Source organism: Schistocerca gregaria, chromosome 1 (genome assembly GCF_023897955.1).
Source record: "Schistocerca gregaria isolate iqSchGreg1 chromosome 1, iqSchGreg1.2, whole genome shotgun sequence".
Taxonomy (NCBI): domain Eukaryota; kingdom Metazoa; phylum Arthropoda; class Insecta; order Orthoptera; family Acrididae; genus Schistocerca; species Schistocerca gregaria.
The window spans coordinates 281682981-281699020 of record NC_064920.1 but is presented as its reverse complement, the minus strand read 5'-3'; the positions used below and the strand labels follow the sequence as shown (position 1 = coordinate 281699020).

Here is a 16040-nt window from a genome sequence, read left to right as displayed (position 1 = left end):
AGTGGTATACTGAAGTACTGGGGAAGGATGAGCAGCATTTGAAATTCACTGAAGATGTGGATACTGCGGTAAGGGACACTACAGTAGTCAGTTCAATTGAAGAGAAGTGGGCATCTCTTAAAAGAGCAATCACAGATGTTGTAAAGACAAACAAACATAAGTGCTAGGAAGGTAACTGTGAAGAAATCTTGGGTTAAAGAAGGAAGTTCAAAAATGTTCTGGGGAAGACAAGAATACAGCAAAATAAATCACTTAGGGACGAAACACACAGAAATCCAGAGAAGCCAAGGCAAAATGCCTGTAAGCAAAATGTGAAAAATTGAAAAAGAAATGATCATGAGAATGACTGAATCAGCATTGAGGAAAGACGAAACAAAATTTGTTGAAATTAAAAGCAAGATTGGCAACTTTAAGAATGCACTGGAAAGAGAGCAGGTAGATATAATGAGTTCTCCATGAGATCGAGGAATTGTCTGATGATGTGATAGAAGAAGAAATTGGAGTCAGTATGGAAGAGGGAGGAATCCAGTTTTAAAGTAAGAATGTAAAAGAGCTTTGGAAAGCTTAAGATCAAATAAGGCAAAAAGGATAGAGATAACATCCCATCAGAGTTTCTAAAATTGTTGTGGGAGGTGGCATTCAAAAAATTACTCGAGTAGAGTCTATAAGACTCGGGACATACCTTCAGACTTTCAAAAAAACATTGACCACATAACTCCAAAGATAGCAAGCACTGAAAAGTGTGAGAACTATAACAAAATCAGTGTAGAATCCATCCAAGTTGCTGACAAGAGTAATATACAGAAGAATGGAACAGAAAAAATTGAAGATCTCTTAGATGATTGTCAGTGTAGGTATAGGAAAGATAATGGCATTAGAGAGGCAGTCCTAATGTTGCACTTAATTATGGAAGCAAGACTAAAGAAAAATCAAGACACATTCATAGGGTTCATCAACCCAGAAAAAGTGTTTGACAATAGAAAGTAGTGCAAGATGTTAAAGATTTGGAGAAAATAAGAGTAAGCTATAGAGATAGACTGCTAATATACAATATGTACAAGAACTGAGAGGAAGCAATAAGAACTAGATTCTCAGATTAAAAAGGGTGTAAGCAGCCAGGAATGCAGTCTTTCACCCCTACCGTTCAATCTATGCTTTAAAGAAGCAATGGCGAGGGGGGGGGGGGGTGTTTCAAGAGTGGGTTTAAAATAAATTTGTTGTTGACTTTGCTATTGTTAGTGGAGGCGAAGAAGAACTACAGAAACCATTGAATGGAATGAACAATGTAATGAGTACAGAATTAGGATTGAGAATAAACTGAAGACAAAAGTAATGAGAAGTTGCAGAAATGAGAATAGTGAGAAACTTAACATCAAAACTGATGACAACAAAATAGACGAAGTTAAGGAATTATGCTGCCTCGGAAGCAAAATAACTTGAGACATAAAAGGCAACTAGCACAGGCAAAAGAGCATTCAGGCCCAAGATATTTTACTAACATCAAACATAGGCCTTAACTAGTGGAAGAAATTCTTGAGAATATATTGCACCATGGTGTGGTAGTGAGTCATGGACTGTGAGAAAACTGGAACAGAAGAGAATTGAAGCATTTTAAATGTGGTGCTACAGAAGAAGTTTGAAAATAAGGTGGACTGATAAAGTAAGGGGTGAGGAAGTTCTCCACAGAGTTATCCAAGAAAGGAACAATAAAATTTGTTGACAACTCAAAACTAACATCTTCCCATTCAGCAATGCTATTATTTGTAATAAATATGTTCTGACAATTGAAATTTGGCTTCATCAAGATTTCCTGCTTTTTGTGAGCAGTCACCTTAATCATTTGGGCTACATGAGCAAATCTCCAGGCCTTGCTCAAATTTCAGTCACAGTTTTAACTGATGATTTCTGAACATTACTCACAAAGGTTCTCCCACTTAGCGTGTGGAAATAATTTCACAGGGGGTGGGGATGGAGTTGGTGTTAGTTAAGGACTGGGTTATCCAGATCCAAATACTCTATAAACAGGCACTGTCAGGGCTAAATGATAATTGATTTAACAAAATCATCAAGTTGTGTCGAGCATCCAATATCTGTGCATTAGTTGGAACATTACGTGATTAGGAAAAATGCTGAACGATGCGTCAGTTCATACACAAAAAGTAGCAAAGCAGAATATTGTCCTCCGGTCAACAAACGGGGAAGTGATTTGAAGCCGCCTGAGGTTGTGTAAAGCGCGACAGGGATGCCATCGAATGAGAAACGTGATCCAATTTTTTTTCAGTTTGTAGATTACACAGGTGTTGTTATAGCAATGAAAATAATCAGTTATTGACAATATAATGTAAATGGATGCATAAAAAATCTACTCACCAAGTGGCGGCAGGAGAACACACATACAAAAGGATTTAACATTAACAAGCTTCCATAGCCGGTGGCTCCTTCTTCTGACAGAAGAGTTGTAGGGGAAGGAAGAGGGGTGAAGAAAAAGGACTGCAGAGGTTTAGGGAAAGGGGTACAGTTCAGAAAAGTCACCCAGAACCCCATGTCAGCAGAGACTTACCCAACAGGATGAGAAGGAAAGACTGATAGTTCAACAGGTGTTGTTATGGGAGAGGTGGAACATAACGTGAATGTCGCTGACAGGGTGGGCAGTAAAACCAGCTCATAGTTTTCACAGAACAAATTAGAAAATTAATGCCAAAAGGCAACAGAAATTTCTGACACACAACTCTTGTAATAGTGAAATTTTAGTGACTGAAGAGTCAGTGAAGGTGGCCATTTTAAATTATTAGAGCTATGGGTAGATGAAAGGCTTTCTTGGAAACATAACATTCAAAATATTTCGCAGAAACTGAATACTGCTGTCTTCAGTGTAAGAATGGTCTCCACTGTCTCTGACACTGAAAAGGATGGCTTGTGTACTTCGCTTTCTTTCACTCTATTTTCTCATAAAGTGCTATATTTTTGAACAGCTCTGTTGAGCATATTCTGTACCCAAAAAGGGTGGTTATGAACTTTGTATATGTGATTTATGAGATGCCTCGGAATTCTAACTCTGTCATCCCTGTACATGTATTCCATCATGAGATTTGTTGTTGCAAATATTGACCCATTCAGAAGAAACTGAAATATTAATTCAGTGAAAACTAAATGGAGGAAGGATATGCATGTGCATACCACTTTCTTAATTAAACAACGGAAAATCCAGGATGGAATGTAGCAATATTGTGAAAAGGAAAGTTGTAATTCACCATATAGTAGAGATGCTGAGTCGCCTGCTCCCAGCCCCCTACCCCAAGGCTCATACCCCTGTAATAGACCTAGATGCAAGACCTGTCCTGTATATTCTCCCATGTAACCTACTCCAATCTGGTCACAAACATCACCTGTCCCATCAAAGGCAGTGCCACCTGTGAAACCAGTCATGTGCTCTACAATCTAAGCTGCAACCACTGTCTGTCTGCATGAATGGCCACCAGCAAACTGTGGCCAGGAAACAAGTGGACCACCCTGTTGCTGAGCACGCTGCCAAACATGACATCCTTCATTTCAGCGACTGCTTCAAAGCCTGTGCCATATAGATCCTTCCCACCAACACCAGCTTTTCTGAATTGTGCAGGTGGGAACTTTACCTACAATATATCCTACATTCCCGTAACCTTCATGGCCTCAACCTTCGTTAGTCATTTTCTTTTCCATCCAGCCCCTTCTCTGTTCCCATTCCAGCACTACACAGCCCTCATCCTTCCATCACATCCAGTCTTTTTACTTCTCTCCTTTTCCACAGCCCCCCTATACACCTCTCTGCTGCCCTCTGTCTAGCCTCCCGACTCCACATAGCTGCCCCACCCTCTATCCACCTCATCCCTGCGCACTCCCGAGCAGCACATCACTATCTGCCACTGCTACTCTATGATCCCTTCCCCCTCGTGTCCCAGCTTCCTCCTTACCCCTCCCAGTCACCACTCCCATCATGCAATGATTCTGCTGCTCGTAGTGTGGGCTCACTTGCCTGCAGACTGCAGTCATCTGTGTGTGTGTGTGTGTGTGTGTGTGTGTGTGTGTGTGTGTGTTGTCCAATTTGTCGATGGCCTTACTGGCCGAAAGTTATATTTGTGACAGTTTTTTTTTTTTTTTTTTTCATGCCTGCCACGACTCAGCACTTACTTTTCACGAGATTGTTCCACTCTCTTAAGCATTGTACAGAAAAATGTTCACTATTTAACATGTTTCATTTTTAAGAGGCTCCCGGAAGAACTAGAAAAGTATGCAAACCCAAGTTGAAAAGTTTCATTCTCACACTCTTCTTGTATTCTGTACAGACTTCCTTGCAGTAGTTGAGAACTTTTCTCTGCAATATTTTGCGTATTTATGCACTTACATTGTTTTAAATTCGTTTGTGTACAGATTTTGTAAGCAGCATTCGATAAACTTTGTTCTGTCGTGTTTTGTGGTCCAGGAGCTTTGGCTCACATAATCCCACAGAACTTGTTCAATAAACAAATAAATAAAATAGTCTGACACTTTAACCACTGAGCTACAGAGACAAGGGCTGTATAGGATTTATGAAATATACAACTACTTGGAATGAATTGAATTAAATGCACTGAAATGAAATGAATTGATCATTAGGGACAAAATCATTGAAGATGCAGTTATGTGAAATGTTTGCGCTGTCAACCATTCAGATATGCTGATCATTTTATGTAATGAATATGTCATCGCAGTGATGTGAAATGATAGTACTGTTGACCGTTCAGATATGCTGATCATGTAATGTAATGAGTATGTCATCTCAATTAGAAATTTTTTCTGTGCGTTACTTGAAATCAGGTTTGCTCCCTTTTTGAGCAATTGCCTAAACCTTTAGGCTCTCTAAGAGCCCTTCCAGACCTGATTGAAACTTCATACTTACAATTTCTAGACATTCTGCCCATTCTTACATAATTAAAATGTTGTATTTCACAGTAATGCCAGACCAAAATTTCTGTGGACGTCTGTCATAGGTTTTTAAACATCAACTTACATCAAGTACTTTTGTTACATAATTTTAATTATGTAATGTCAGCTTTGTGAAGTACTACTTTGTTCATTAACATACAAATATTTTTATCCTGCAGGAGATGCTGGAAGAACATAGTGCACTGTTTTTTATATCTGTTAGTCCACAACTCGTAAATGATGAGTCACCAGACTGTAGGAAAATGGTTGCAAAATGTATCAAGACAATACTGGAACGTTTAGGAAAGAGTGGTCGTAATAGTCTCTTCGACATAGTCATGGTGTGGCTTCAGGAACCAAAGGTATGTTTCCTCATCTCTGTTTCATTCTTTTGTAATATCTGGTTTAGTCATATTTCTAATTTTCTTTGTTAAAATGAACACACAGTATTTTTAAATACTTTTAACAAACTTTTTATATACTGTAGCATCTGTTTTTAGTAAATAAGATTGAACTGTGGAGTCAACAACAGTAGAGAAGTCTGTGGCATTACAGTGGTACGTGCACTTTATTGATACTATATATTTTGATATATAATAGTAATATGGAGTTTTTAGTGACTGTTACTGTTCAAAATGACCAGCTGCATATGTAATGAATCTATAATTTGAAGGCCTAAATTATATGTATTTAAAGAAGCAGTATGTTAAGGTATGCTAGTACACATAACAAGACATTGTGGTAAGGTAATTGATAAATTCTAAAGTCTTATAAACAGCTGAATATGTGCCAAAATACAGTTCTGCAAAACACAAAATTTGAACTTCACATGTGTAAAATTATACTTCTCTTTAACCTCATTACACTATTTTCTAACATAACAACGATATGGAAAGGACAGATTGCTACTCACCACTTGGAAGAGAAGGTGAGTCACAGACAGGCACAATGAAAAAGAGTGCTAGAAATGTTCATAATGTCTTTATCATTCTGCCTACCTGTGACTGAAGTCCTCCTCAATATGGTGAGTAGGAATCTGTCCTTTACATAGTTCTGTTTTGTTGTGTGCAAACAGTAATTCATGGAACTACATCTGTTATGCACCAGCGTCCAAGCTAACTGTTTGCATTACTTTTTCATACAGAGTTTGATAGCTATAAATTGCAGACTATTGTAACAAAAAATAAATAAAATCTATAATTGTTGAGTAATAAATATTCATTCTTTCCCAGTAATGTGTAACAAAATAACATTCTGACAGAAAGGGTGTAATAGAAAAAAAGTAAATTCTTATTCTATAAGAGAGATGCTGTATGGTGAGTGGCATCTTTCCTTCTCATAATATTGTTACATCCCATCCTGGACTTTCCATTGTTTGAATTCGTATTCTGTACTTTAAACTCTTAAATTTTGCAAACTTATATTTAAAGCAACTACACTGTCATCCTAAGAACTACCATTTTATTTACATTGTTTATATAAGAATATACAGCCTACAGTTGCAGGTTAACTTTATCATTTACCTAGGTTTCATGTTAGTAAAAACGTCTACTTCAGAACATATAATATTATTTAAATGTTTGCCTAAAACAAGCCATGTCCTAAGTCAACTTTATAAAACTTGATGCAGAACCATAAGGTTTTGTCACTTTCTATTAAACAAGCTGTAGCAAATTCACTTCAAGCGGGTTGTATGGGCCTCGTCGAGGCAGCATCAAATTTCTCAGTTTTATCCTTTGCCAAAGCACAGTTGTGGGCAGGTGCACTGACCTTCTGAAAGGTCTTTTTGGCATTTCCGATAGCACTGCCCTTAATTTTTCCAGCAGATGAAACTGACTCGCTGTATACATGGAAGAAGCCTGGAGATACTGACAGGTTTCAGATAGATTATATAATGGTACGACAGAGATTTAGGAACCAGGTTTTAAATTGTAAGACATTTCCAGGGGCAGATGTGGACTCTGACCACAATCTGTTGGTTATGACCTGTAGATTAAAACTGAAGAAACTGCAAAAAGGTGGGAATTTAAAGAGATGGGACCTGGATAAACTAAAAGAACCAGAGGTTGTAAAGAGTTTCAAGAAGAGCATAAGGGAGCAATTGACAGGAATGGGGGAAAGAAATACAATAGAAGAAGAATGGGTAGCTTTGAGGCATGAAGTAGTGAAGGCAGCAGAGGATCAAGTAGGTAAAAAGACGTGGGCTAGTAGAAATCCTTGGGTAACAGAAGAAATATTGAATTTAATTGATGAAAGGAGAAAATATAAAAATGCAGTAAATGAAGCAGGCAAAAAGGAATACAAACGTCTCAAAAATGACATCGACAGGAAGTGCAAAATGGCTAAGCAGGGATGGCTAGAGGACAAATGTAAGGATGTAGAGGTTTATCTCACTAGGGGTAAGATAGATACTGCCTACAGTAAAATTAAAGAGACCTTTGGAGAAAAGAGGACCACTTGTATGAATATTAAGAGCTCAGATGGAAACCCAGTTCTAACCAAAGAAGGGAAAGCAGAAAGGTGGAAGGAGTATATAGAGGGTCTATACAAGGGCGATGTTCTTGAGGACAATATTATGGAAATGGAAGAGGATGTAGATGAAGATGAAATGGGAGATATGATATTGCGTGAAGAGTTTGACAGAGCACTGAAAGACCTGAGTCGAAACAAGGCCCCTGGAGTAGACAACATTCCATTGGAACTACTGACGGCCTTGGGAGAGCCAGTCCTGACAAAACTCTACCATCTGGTGAGCAAGATGTATGAGACAGGTGAAATACCCTCAGACTTCAAGAAGAATATAATAATTCCAATCACAAAGAAAGCAGGTGTTGACAGATGTGAAACTTACCGAACTGTCAGCTTAATAAGTCACAGCTGCAAAATACTAACGCAAATAATTTACAGACGAATGGAAAAACTAGTAGAAGCCGACCTCGGGGAAGATCAGTTTGGATTCCGTAGAAATGTAGGAACACGTGAGGCAATACTGAACCTACGAATTATCTTAGAAGCTAGATTAAGGAAGGGCAAACCTACGTTTCTAGCATTTGTAGACTTAGAGAAAGCTTTTGACAATGTCGACTGGAATACTCTCTTTCAAATTCTGAAGGTGGCAGGGCTAAAATACAGGAAGCGAAAGGCTATTTACAATTTGTACAGAAACCAAATGGCAGTTACAAGAGTCGAGGGACATGAAAGGGAAGCAGTGGTTGGGAAGGGAGTGAGACAGGGCTGTAGTCTACCCCCGATGTTATTCAATCTGTATATTGAGCAAGCAGTGAAGGAAACAAAAGAAAAATTCGGAGTAGGTATTAAAGTCCATGGAGAAGAAATAAAAACATTGAGGTTCGCCGATGACATCGTAATTCTGTCAGAGACAGTAAAGGACTTGGAAGAGCAGTTGAATGGAATGGATAGCGTCTTGAAAGGAGGGTATAAGATGAACATCAACAAAAACAAAGAGGATAATGGAATGTAGTCAAATTAATTCGGGTGATGCTGAGGGAATTAGATTAGGAAATGAGACACTTAAAGTAGTAAAGGAGTTTTGCTATTTGGGGAGCAAAATAACTGATGATGGTCGAAGTAGAGAGGATATAAAATGTAGACTGGCAATGGCAAGGAAAGCATTTCTGAAGAAGAGAAATTTGTTAACATCGAGTATAGATTTAAGTGTCAGGAAGTCATTTCTGAAAGTATTTGTATGGAGTGTAGCCATGTATGGAAGTGAATCATGGACGATAAATAGTTTGGACAAGAAGAGAATAGAAGCTTTCGAAATGTGGTGCTACAGAAGAATGCTGAAGATTAGATTGGTAGATCACATAACTAATGAGGAAGTATTGAATGGGATTGGGGAGAAGAGAAGTTTGTGGCACAACTTGACCAGAACAAGGGATCGGTTGGTAGGACATGTTCTGAGGCATCAAGGGATCACCAATTTAGTATTGGAGGGCAGCGTGGAGGGTAAAAATCGTAGAGGGAGACCAAGAGATGACTACACTAAACAGATTCAGAAGGATGTAGGTTGCAGTAGGTACTGGGAGATGAAGAAGCTTGCACAGGATAGAGTAGCATGGAGAGCTGCATCAAACCAGTTTCAGGACTGAAGACCACAACAACAACACGAAACTGACTCTTCCTCTTTGGTCCAAGAACAGTAGCTTTGAGTGCTGATTCACTTCTGGCATGCAGTGATGGAACCATGCCCCGCTCACAGTAACATATTCAGACAGTGAAAAATCTGGAATGGAGAATGGAACGATGATGTGAATCAGGATCGATTGCTGTTCATCACTTATAGATTGTATTGAGCAGCAGACAGGCACATTTAAAAGTAGTCTTTTGGAATATATGAACTTTGGAATAGTGTCAATGAAATGATACACACACACACACACACACACACACACACACACACACACACATATTCATACATGCACAATTCACACACATATAACCATTATCATCTACGTCTACGTAAATACTCCGCAGACCACTATACGGTGCATGGTGGAGGATACCCTGTACCATGACAAGCCATTTCCTTTCATGTCCCACTTGCAAATAGAGGGAAGGAAAAATGACTGTCTATATGCATCTCTGGACACTGTAGATCCACAGAGTTGAGTAGCAAATCTCAGTTGGGGTGGGTAGTGGGCAACAGAGTAAGTGTGATAGGGAGGGGGAGAGACATCAAGAAAGGAGTGGAGGAAGATGCTGTAATGCTACCTGAAGGAGTGTGCAGGGACATGGCAGGAACAGGATGGTGGGCCGCTCGGTGCAGTATCAGGAGAGTTTTGCTGGGGACAGAAGTGCAGCAGAGAGAGGGAAAGAACTATGGAGGGGAGTCTGAGAGACAGAAGGCATGTGTGAGGCTGGAATGGTAGCAGGAAGGGTTGGAGGTAGGAAGGGGACAGACTAGCAAATCTTGACGCCAGGAAGTTTACATGAGTGTAGGATATATTGCAAGGATTTTATTGAACTGGGGACCTAGAAATGATGGAGAGGCTTCATCCCCACCATAGCTGCAGTGATACACAACCCCACAACAGGCTACAGCAGTCCTCCACCCCACTGGCGCCCCACACCAAGCCCAGGGTTATTGTGTGGTTCGGTCCCCAGCGGACAACCACCCTCCATCTGGTGTGATATGAGTAGTAGTTTTGTGTCCATAAGCTCCCAAACTCTAGTCCATACATCTGCACAAGTATGAGAGGGGTAATGAGAGCGTAGTTTGTACCAGGAGCAACCCAGAGTTACAGCTTGTGGCACAATGAGTGATTACATTGGTGCCGGTCCCAAGGTCGGAGACAGAGACAGCGGTGATGCTGCTCATGAAACTAGTTGCATCCAGAGACGGTTTCAGTGCAGGGTCATGAGCTTTTAGCCAGTTGTGATGCTGAACAGCTGATACTCTCCTATGGCCTATGATGACCTCGTGGGCCATCACAGGAATACCTAAACATACACATTCAGAACAGGTATCCTGCACATAGTCGTACATATACTTTGGCTTTAGATTAGATTACTTTTTCGTTCCATAGATCCGTGTTGATGAGATCCTCGTGGATATGGAACATGTCACTTCTTTTTTTTAGCACACTGCATAGGATACAGGATGTCTAACAGTGTTTGACGTGTGTGCCCATGCAATATTTTTGCCTGAATGGTCCCATTGATGGTTGTAGACCCATACTTGTTGTGAGGGCTGTGTAGTGCTTCCTTGGCTTACCTCATCAGAAAGGCTTTGTGCATGAGTTTTGAATGTCATGACCATCTGCTGAGCTTCAAAAGTTGAAGGCCAAGTGGAAGAGGGTGGCGGCTAAGTTTTCAGTGTTATGGCAACAAAAGACCTTGATTTGGGACAATGTATACTCCAGACTGTTGCCAGACATGAATGTGTGGTGGACTGCCTCAATTGTAAAATTTGTGAACAGGCCATGAATGGTAGCATGAGTGGTATATAATGGCATTTGGGCCACAAAGTGGAAGTTACAGATAGTGTCTACCACAAGAAACCACAATATCTCTTGGGAATGACCTGGCCAAAATCAACATTCTTTCTCTCCCAGGGTTGGTCCAAGCATGGTCATGGTGACAAATTGTGTGCTGGGACCACCTGAATCAGGGAGTGGTTATAACAGGAATGGCACACATGTTCATTATAATGTCAGTTCTAGGCCTTAAAATGCAACTGAGCTAATGTCTTCGAATGCTCCACCCCCAGTGTGAGGGTTGTAGTAGCTGGAGGATGCAGAGTTGGAGCAGGGCAGCAACAGTGACCAGGCACTCAGAGGCATCTTAGATTCAATGTTAAGATGTCATTTGTTGCGTTGAGACGGTGTTGCATAACAGAATGAATATGGAGTTTGAGGTCTGCTTGTTTTGGAAAACTCTCTGGGCAACTTAACAGTACCATTGACAAACTTTTGCATAGAATCGGGTCACTGGTGGATACTGTGCCTATCTTGCAAACTGTCAGATGTGACTGCAGATGCAGGTCAAGTACAAAACAAATCATTTCTGATTATCAGACTCTAGATAATAGTAATAGAATGCAGATTTCAGACTACCTAACAGATCAAAACGGAAATTTCTGTTCCGACATTGACAATGTTGAATTTTTATGGAAAGAGTTCAAGGCAATCGTAAAATGCATTTTAGACAGGTACGTGCCGAGTAAAACTGTGAGGGACGGGAAAAACCCACCGTGGTTCAACAACAAAATTAGGAAACTCTTGCGAAAGCAAAGAGAGCTTCACTTCAAGTTTAAACACAGCCAAAACCTCTCAGACAAACAGAAGCTAAACGATGTAAAAGTTAGCGTAAGAAGGGCTATGCGTGAAGTGTTCAGTGAATTTGAAAGTAAAATTCTATGTACCGACTTGACAGAAAATCCTAGGAAGTTCTGGTCTTACATTAAATCAGTAAGTGGCTCGAAACAGTGTATTCAAACACTCCGGGATGATGATGGCATTGAAACAGAGGATGACACACGTAAAGCTGAAATACTAAACACCTTTTTCCAAAGCTGTTTCACAGAGGAAGACCACACTACAGTTCCTTCTCAAAATCCTCACACAAACAAAAAAATGGCTGACATTGAAATAAGTGTCCAAGGAATAGAAAAGCATCTGGAATCACTCAACAGAGGAAAGTCCACTGGACCTGACAGGATACCAATTCGGTTCTACACAGAGTATGCGAAAGAACTTGCCCCCCTTCTAACAGCTGTGTACCGCAAGTCTCTAGAGGAACAGAAGGTTCCAAATGATTGGAAAAGAGCACAGGTAGTCCCAGTCTTCAAGAAGGGTCGTCGAGCAGATGCGCAAAACTATAGACCTATATCTCTGACGTCGATCTGTTGTAGAATTTTAGAACATGTTTTTTGCTCGCCTATCATGTCGTTCCTGGAAACCTAGAATCTACTCTGTAGGAATCAACATGGATTCCGGAAAGAGCGATCGTGTGAGACCCAACTCGCTTTATTTGTTCATGAGACCCAGAAAATATTAGATACAGGCTCCCAGGTAGATGCTATTTTCCTTGACATCTGGAAGGCGTTCAATACAGTTCCGCACTGTCACCTGAAAAACAAAGTAAGAGGCTACGGAATATCAGACCAGCTATGTGGCTGGATTGAAGAGTTTTTAGCAAATAGGACACAGCATGTTGTTCTCAATGGAGAGACATCTACAGTCGTGAAAGTAACCTCTGGCATGCCACAGGGGAGTGTTATGGGACCATTGCTTTTCACAATACATATAAATGACCTAGTAGATAGTGTCGGAACTTCCATGCGGCTTTTCGTGGATGATGCCGTAGTATACAGAGAAGTTGCAGCATTAGAAAATTGTAGCGAAATGCAGGAAGATCTGCAGCGGATAGGCACTTGGTGCAGGGAGTGGCAACTGACTCTTAACATAGACAAATGTAATGAATTGCGAGTACATAGAAAGAAGGATCCTTTATTGTATGATTATATGATAGTGGAACAAACACTGATAGCAGTTACTTCTGTAAAATATCTGGGAGCATGCGTGCGAACCGATTTGAAGTGGAATGATCATATAAAAATAATTGTTGGTAAGGCGGGTACCAGGTTGCGATTCATTCGGAAAGTCCTTAGAAAATGTAGTCCATCAACAAAGGAGGTGGCTTACAAAACACTCGTTCGATCTACACTTGAACATTGCTCATCAGTGTGCGATCTGTACCAGACCGGGTTGACAGAGGAGAGAGAGAAGATCCAAAGAAAAGCGGTGCATCGGGAGGACAATGCTTCCATCCTGCTTCTGGCCATCCTGATTTAGGTTTTCCGTGATTTCCCTAAATCACTCCAGGCAAATGCCGGGATGGTTCGTCTGAAAGGGCACGGCCGACTTCCTTCCCTAATCCGATGAGACCGATGACCACGCTGTCTGATCTCCTTCCCCAAACAACCAAACCAAGAGCGGCGCTTTTTGTCACAGGATTATTTGGTATGCATGATAGCGTTACGGAGATGTTTAGCTAACTCAAGTGGCAGACTCTGAAAGAGAGGCGCTCTGCATTGCGGTGTAGCTTGCTGTCCAGGTTTTGAGAGGGTGTGTTTCTGGATGAGGTATCGAATATATTGCTTCCCCCTACTTATACCTCCCGAGGAGATTACGAATGTAAAATTAGAGAGATTCGAGCGCGCACGGAGGCTTTCCGGCAGTCGTTCTTCCCGCGAACCATACGTGACTGGAACAGGAAAGGGAGGTAATAACAGTGGCACGTGAAGTGCCCTCTGCCACACACCGTTGGGTGGCTTGCGGAGTATAAATGTAGATGTAGATGTCAATGACAATGCACGACAGTATGCCTGCATTTGCATGTTGGTTGGTGGCGTGGAAGTGGATTTGATAGTTGTGACTGCTATGCCTTTCATTGGGAGCTTGGAGTAATTCCCTAACAGTGAAGTTAACATGCGGAATTTGCTGCTATACAAGTACATTTCTTTCTATACATTATCACTAAAGCCTCATTGTCAGTTTGGGAACAGGTTTGTTGCACTGGTGTTAATGTTTTTGAGGGAGAGGCAATCGGCCTTTCAGATGTGCCTGACATTTTATGAAACAAAATCACCCCATTCTGTGCTGTTACACATTCAATGCATATGTCAGATACAAACCTGGTGCATACAGCACCAAGTGTTGTGTTAATTTTAGACGTTCCTTGAGGCATCAAAAAACCTCCAGACATGTCACTGACCACACAAATTTGCCACCCTTTTTTTGTGGTACTGATTTAGTGTGTTAGTGATTTGCACTGTTTGGGGTATGTAGGTATAAATAGTTGATTTTTCGTAAAAAAGATTACAGTTGTTTCTTGTTAGTCATGAGGGAAAGTTTGTTATCGTGTCGACATGGCCATGGTGCTTGTTGCTGAAAATATGCCCCAGCTATTTAATGCTGGGTGAAAAAGAGCTGCACTTGCATAACTGACAATGTAGACCAATTTCCTAAAGCTACTTGAAAAATGGTTCTACGTTTTAAGATATTCTGTGTGAGTTCTTCTGTTACATTAGTAATGTCTAAGTAGTTGGTGTACTGTGGAATATTACAAATCAATTGCTGCAAGTATTTTTTAAATGTGGCTGGGGGCATTAGTTACACCGGAACACATCAAATTGTGCACTTCAGAATAGTTGCTGTTTTATTTGTCATCTAATGGGTTGAAGATATGCTTCTTTTAAATTAATTTCTACATAATATTGACCACCTAGTTTTATCAGATGTTCCAGCTGTGAGATCAACATTTTACTGAGCATTGATAGTTGCTTTAAAATCACCACAACTGCACATAATCATATAGGCTTTTTAATTACAACCATTGTTGTCAACAGTTAACTGTTTGATATGGAAATGGCACCAGCTCCTGAAACTATGTGAGGTTATCCTGAATAGCAACTCCAACAACCAACTGTAGAGAGTGAGCTCTAAAAAATTTTTCTGCCGCTAGTGGTTTCATGGATATATCAGAAGTACAGTTTTTTCCACAACCTAGTAATGCTTCAAAATCTCCTTATATGCGGCACAGAGAGTATCAAAATCAGTTAATGACATTGCTCTGGCCACTAAACATATGTAGTCCACTACTCTGAAACAATGTGCTGTAAAAGTGTCTGGGCTGAAATTGGTATCAGTGTTAAGTGAACCTACAATTAGGGAAGTTTGGCATTCATTAATTAGCTGTAATTCACAATTCTTTGTGGAGAAGGATTCTCTTTTGCCAGTAAGACACAACCACCCATTTCTGAGCCTTTTTCTGTGGCAATAAACTGAGCCACCAAAGTGTATCTTCACTGATTAATGACACGGCAACTGTAGTGAACAGCTGTAACAAGTCACTAAAGGTGAGAACCAATATCAATTTCTGTGGTATTTGCATTGTTTGCCCAACTGACGTACCTAGGTGAAGAGATATGCCTTCACCAGACTGTGTTTTTACAAGAGGCCAGCGTGTGGCATGTTGACATGCAGCTGCCAGGTGTCCACCTTTGCCACAAGCCTTGACAGTGAGTGGTGCATTGCAGACCACTGTTCCTTGTATGACAACAGCCCCACCGGAAGGCACAACTGAAACTTTACTGACATGTGTGGAACTTATCTCAATGTTGAGGTGTAAAGATGCTCTTGACCCACCCATTTACTACTAAAAAGGGATTTACTTGATGCTGAGAGAGATGTGAATGATCTGGGAGACTGTGAACGCTGATGAGACAGAGACACAAGAAAAAGATGATGAGTCAGTATCATCAGCTGGACAGTGACTAACTTCTTTTCAAATAATGGATAGTCTAGGATGGCTAGCTACTTTTGATACCAGAATTTTGTAAATGAAAGTGTGCTGAGCTTTAAACTTTAGTCTTACAGCTGGAAGATGCATCTGACAGCCATACTGTTCAGTTAACAGAGCACATTACGCATTGAAAGATAAATCACTGGGGTCTGAGAGTGGTCACAATTTCTGCACCACTTCATACAAATGATAGCTAGAAGACAGGAGTAAAATACTTTGCTGCATATCAGAAATTCTATAAGCAAGGCAGTGCAGTTCAAAATGTTTGG

General features: G+C 40.5%; 1 protein-coding gene across 1 annotated transcript in view; it reads left to right on the top strand.

The window, feature by feature from the left end:
- The window catches only part of LOC126341185 (small subunit processome component 20 homolog), a 219754-nt gene that overhangs the window by 191039 nt on the left and 12675 nt on the right, over positions 1-16040 (top strand). The window contains exon 31 of the mRNA XM_050001756.1: positions 5121-5303. Within this exon, the coding sequence (XP_049857713.1) occupies positions 5121-5303 (183 nt within the window). The remainder of the gene's footprint in view (positions 1-5120; positions 5304-16040) is intronic.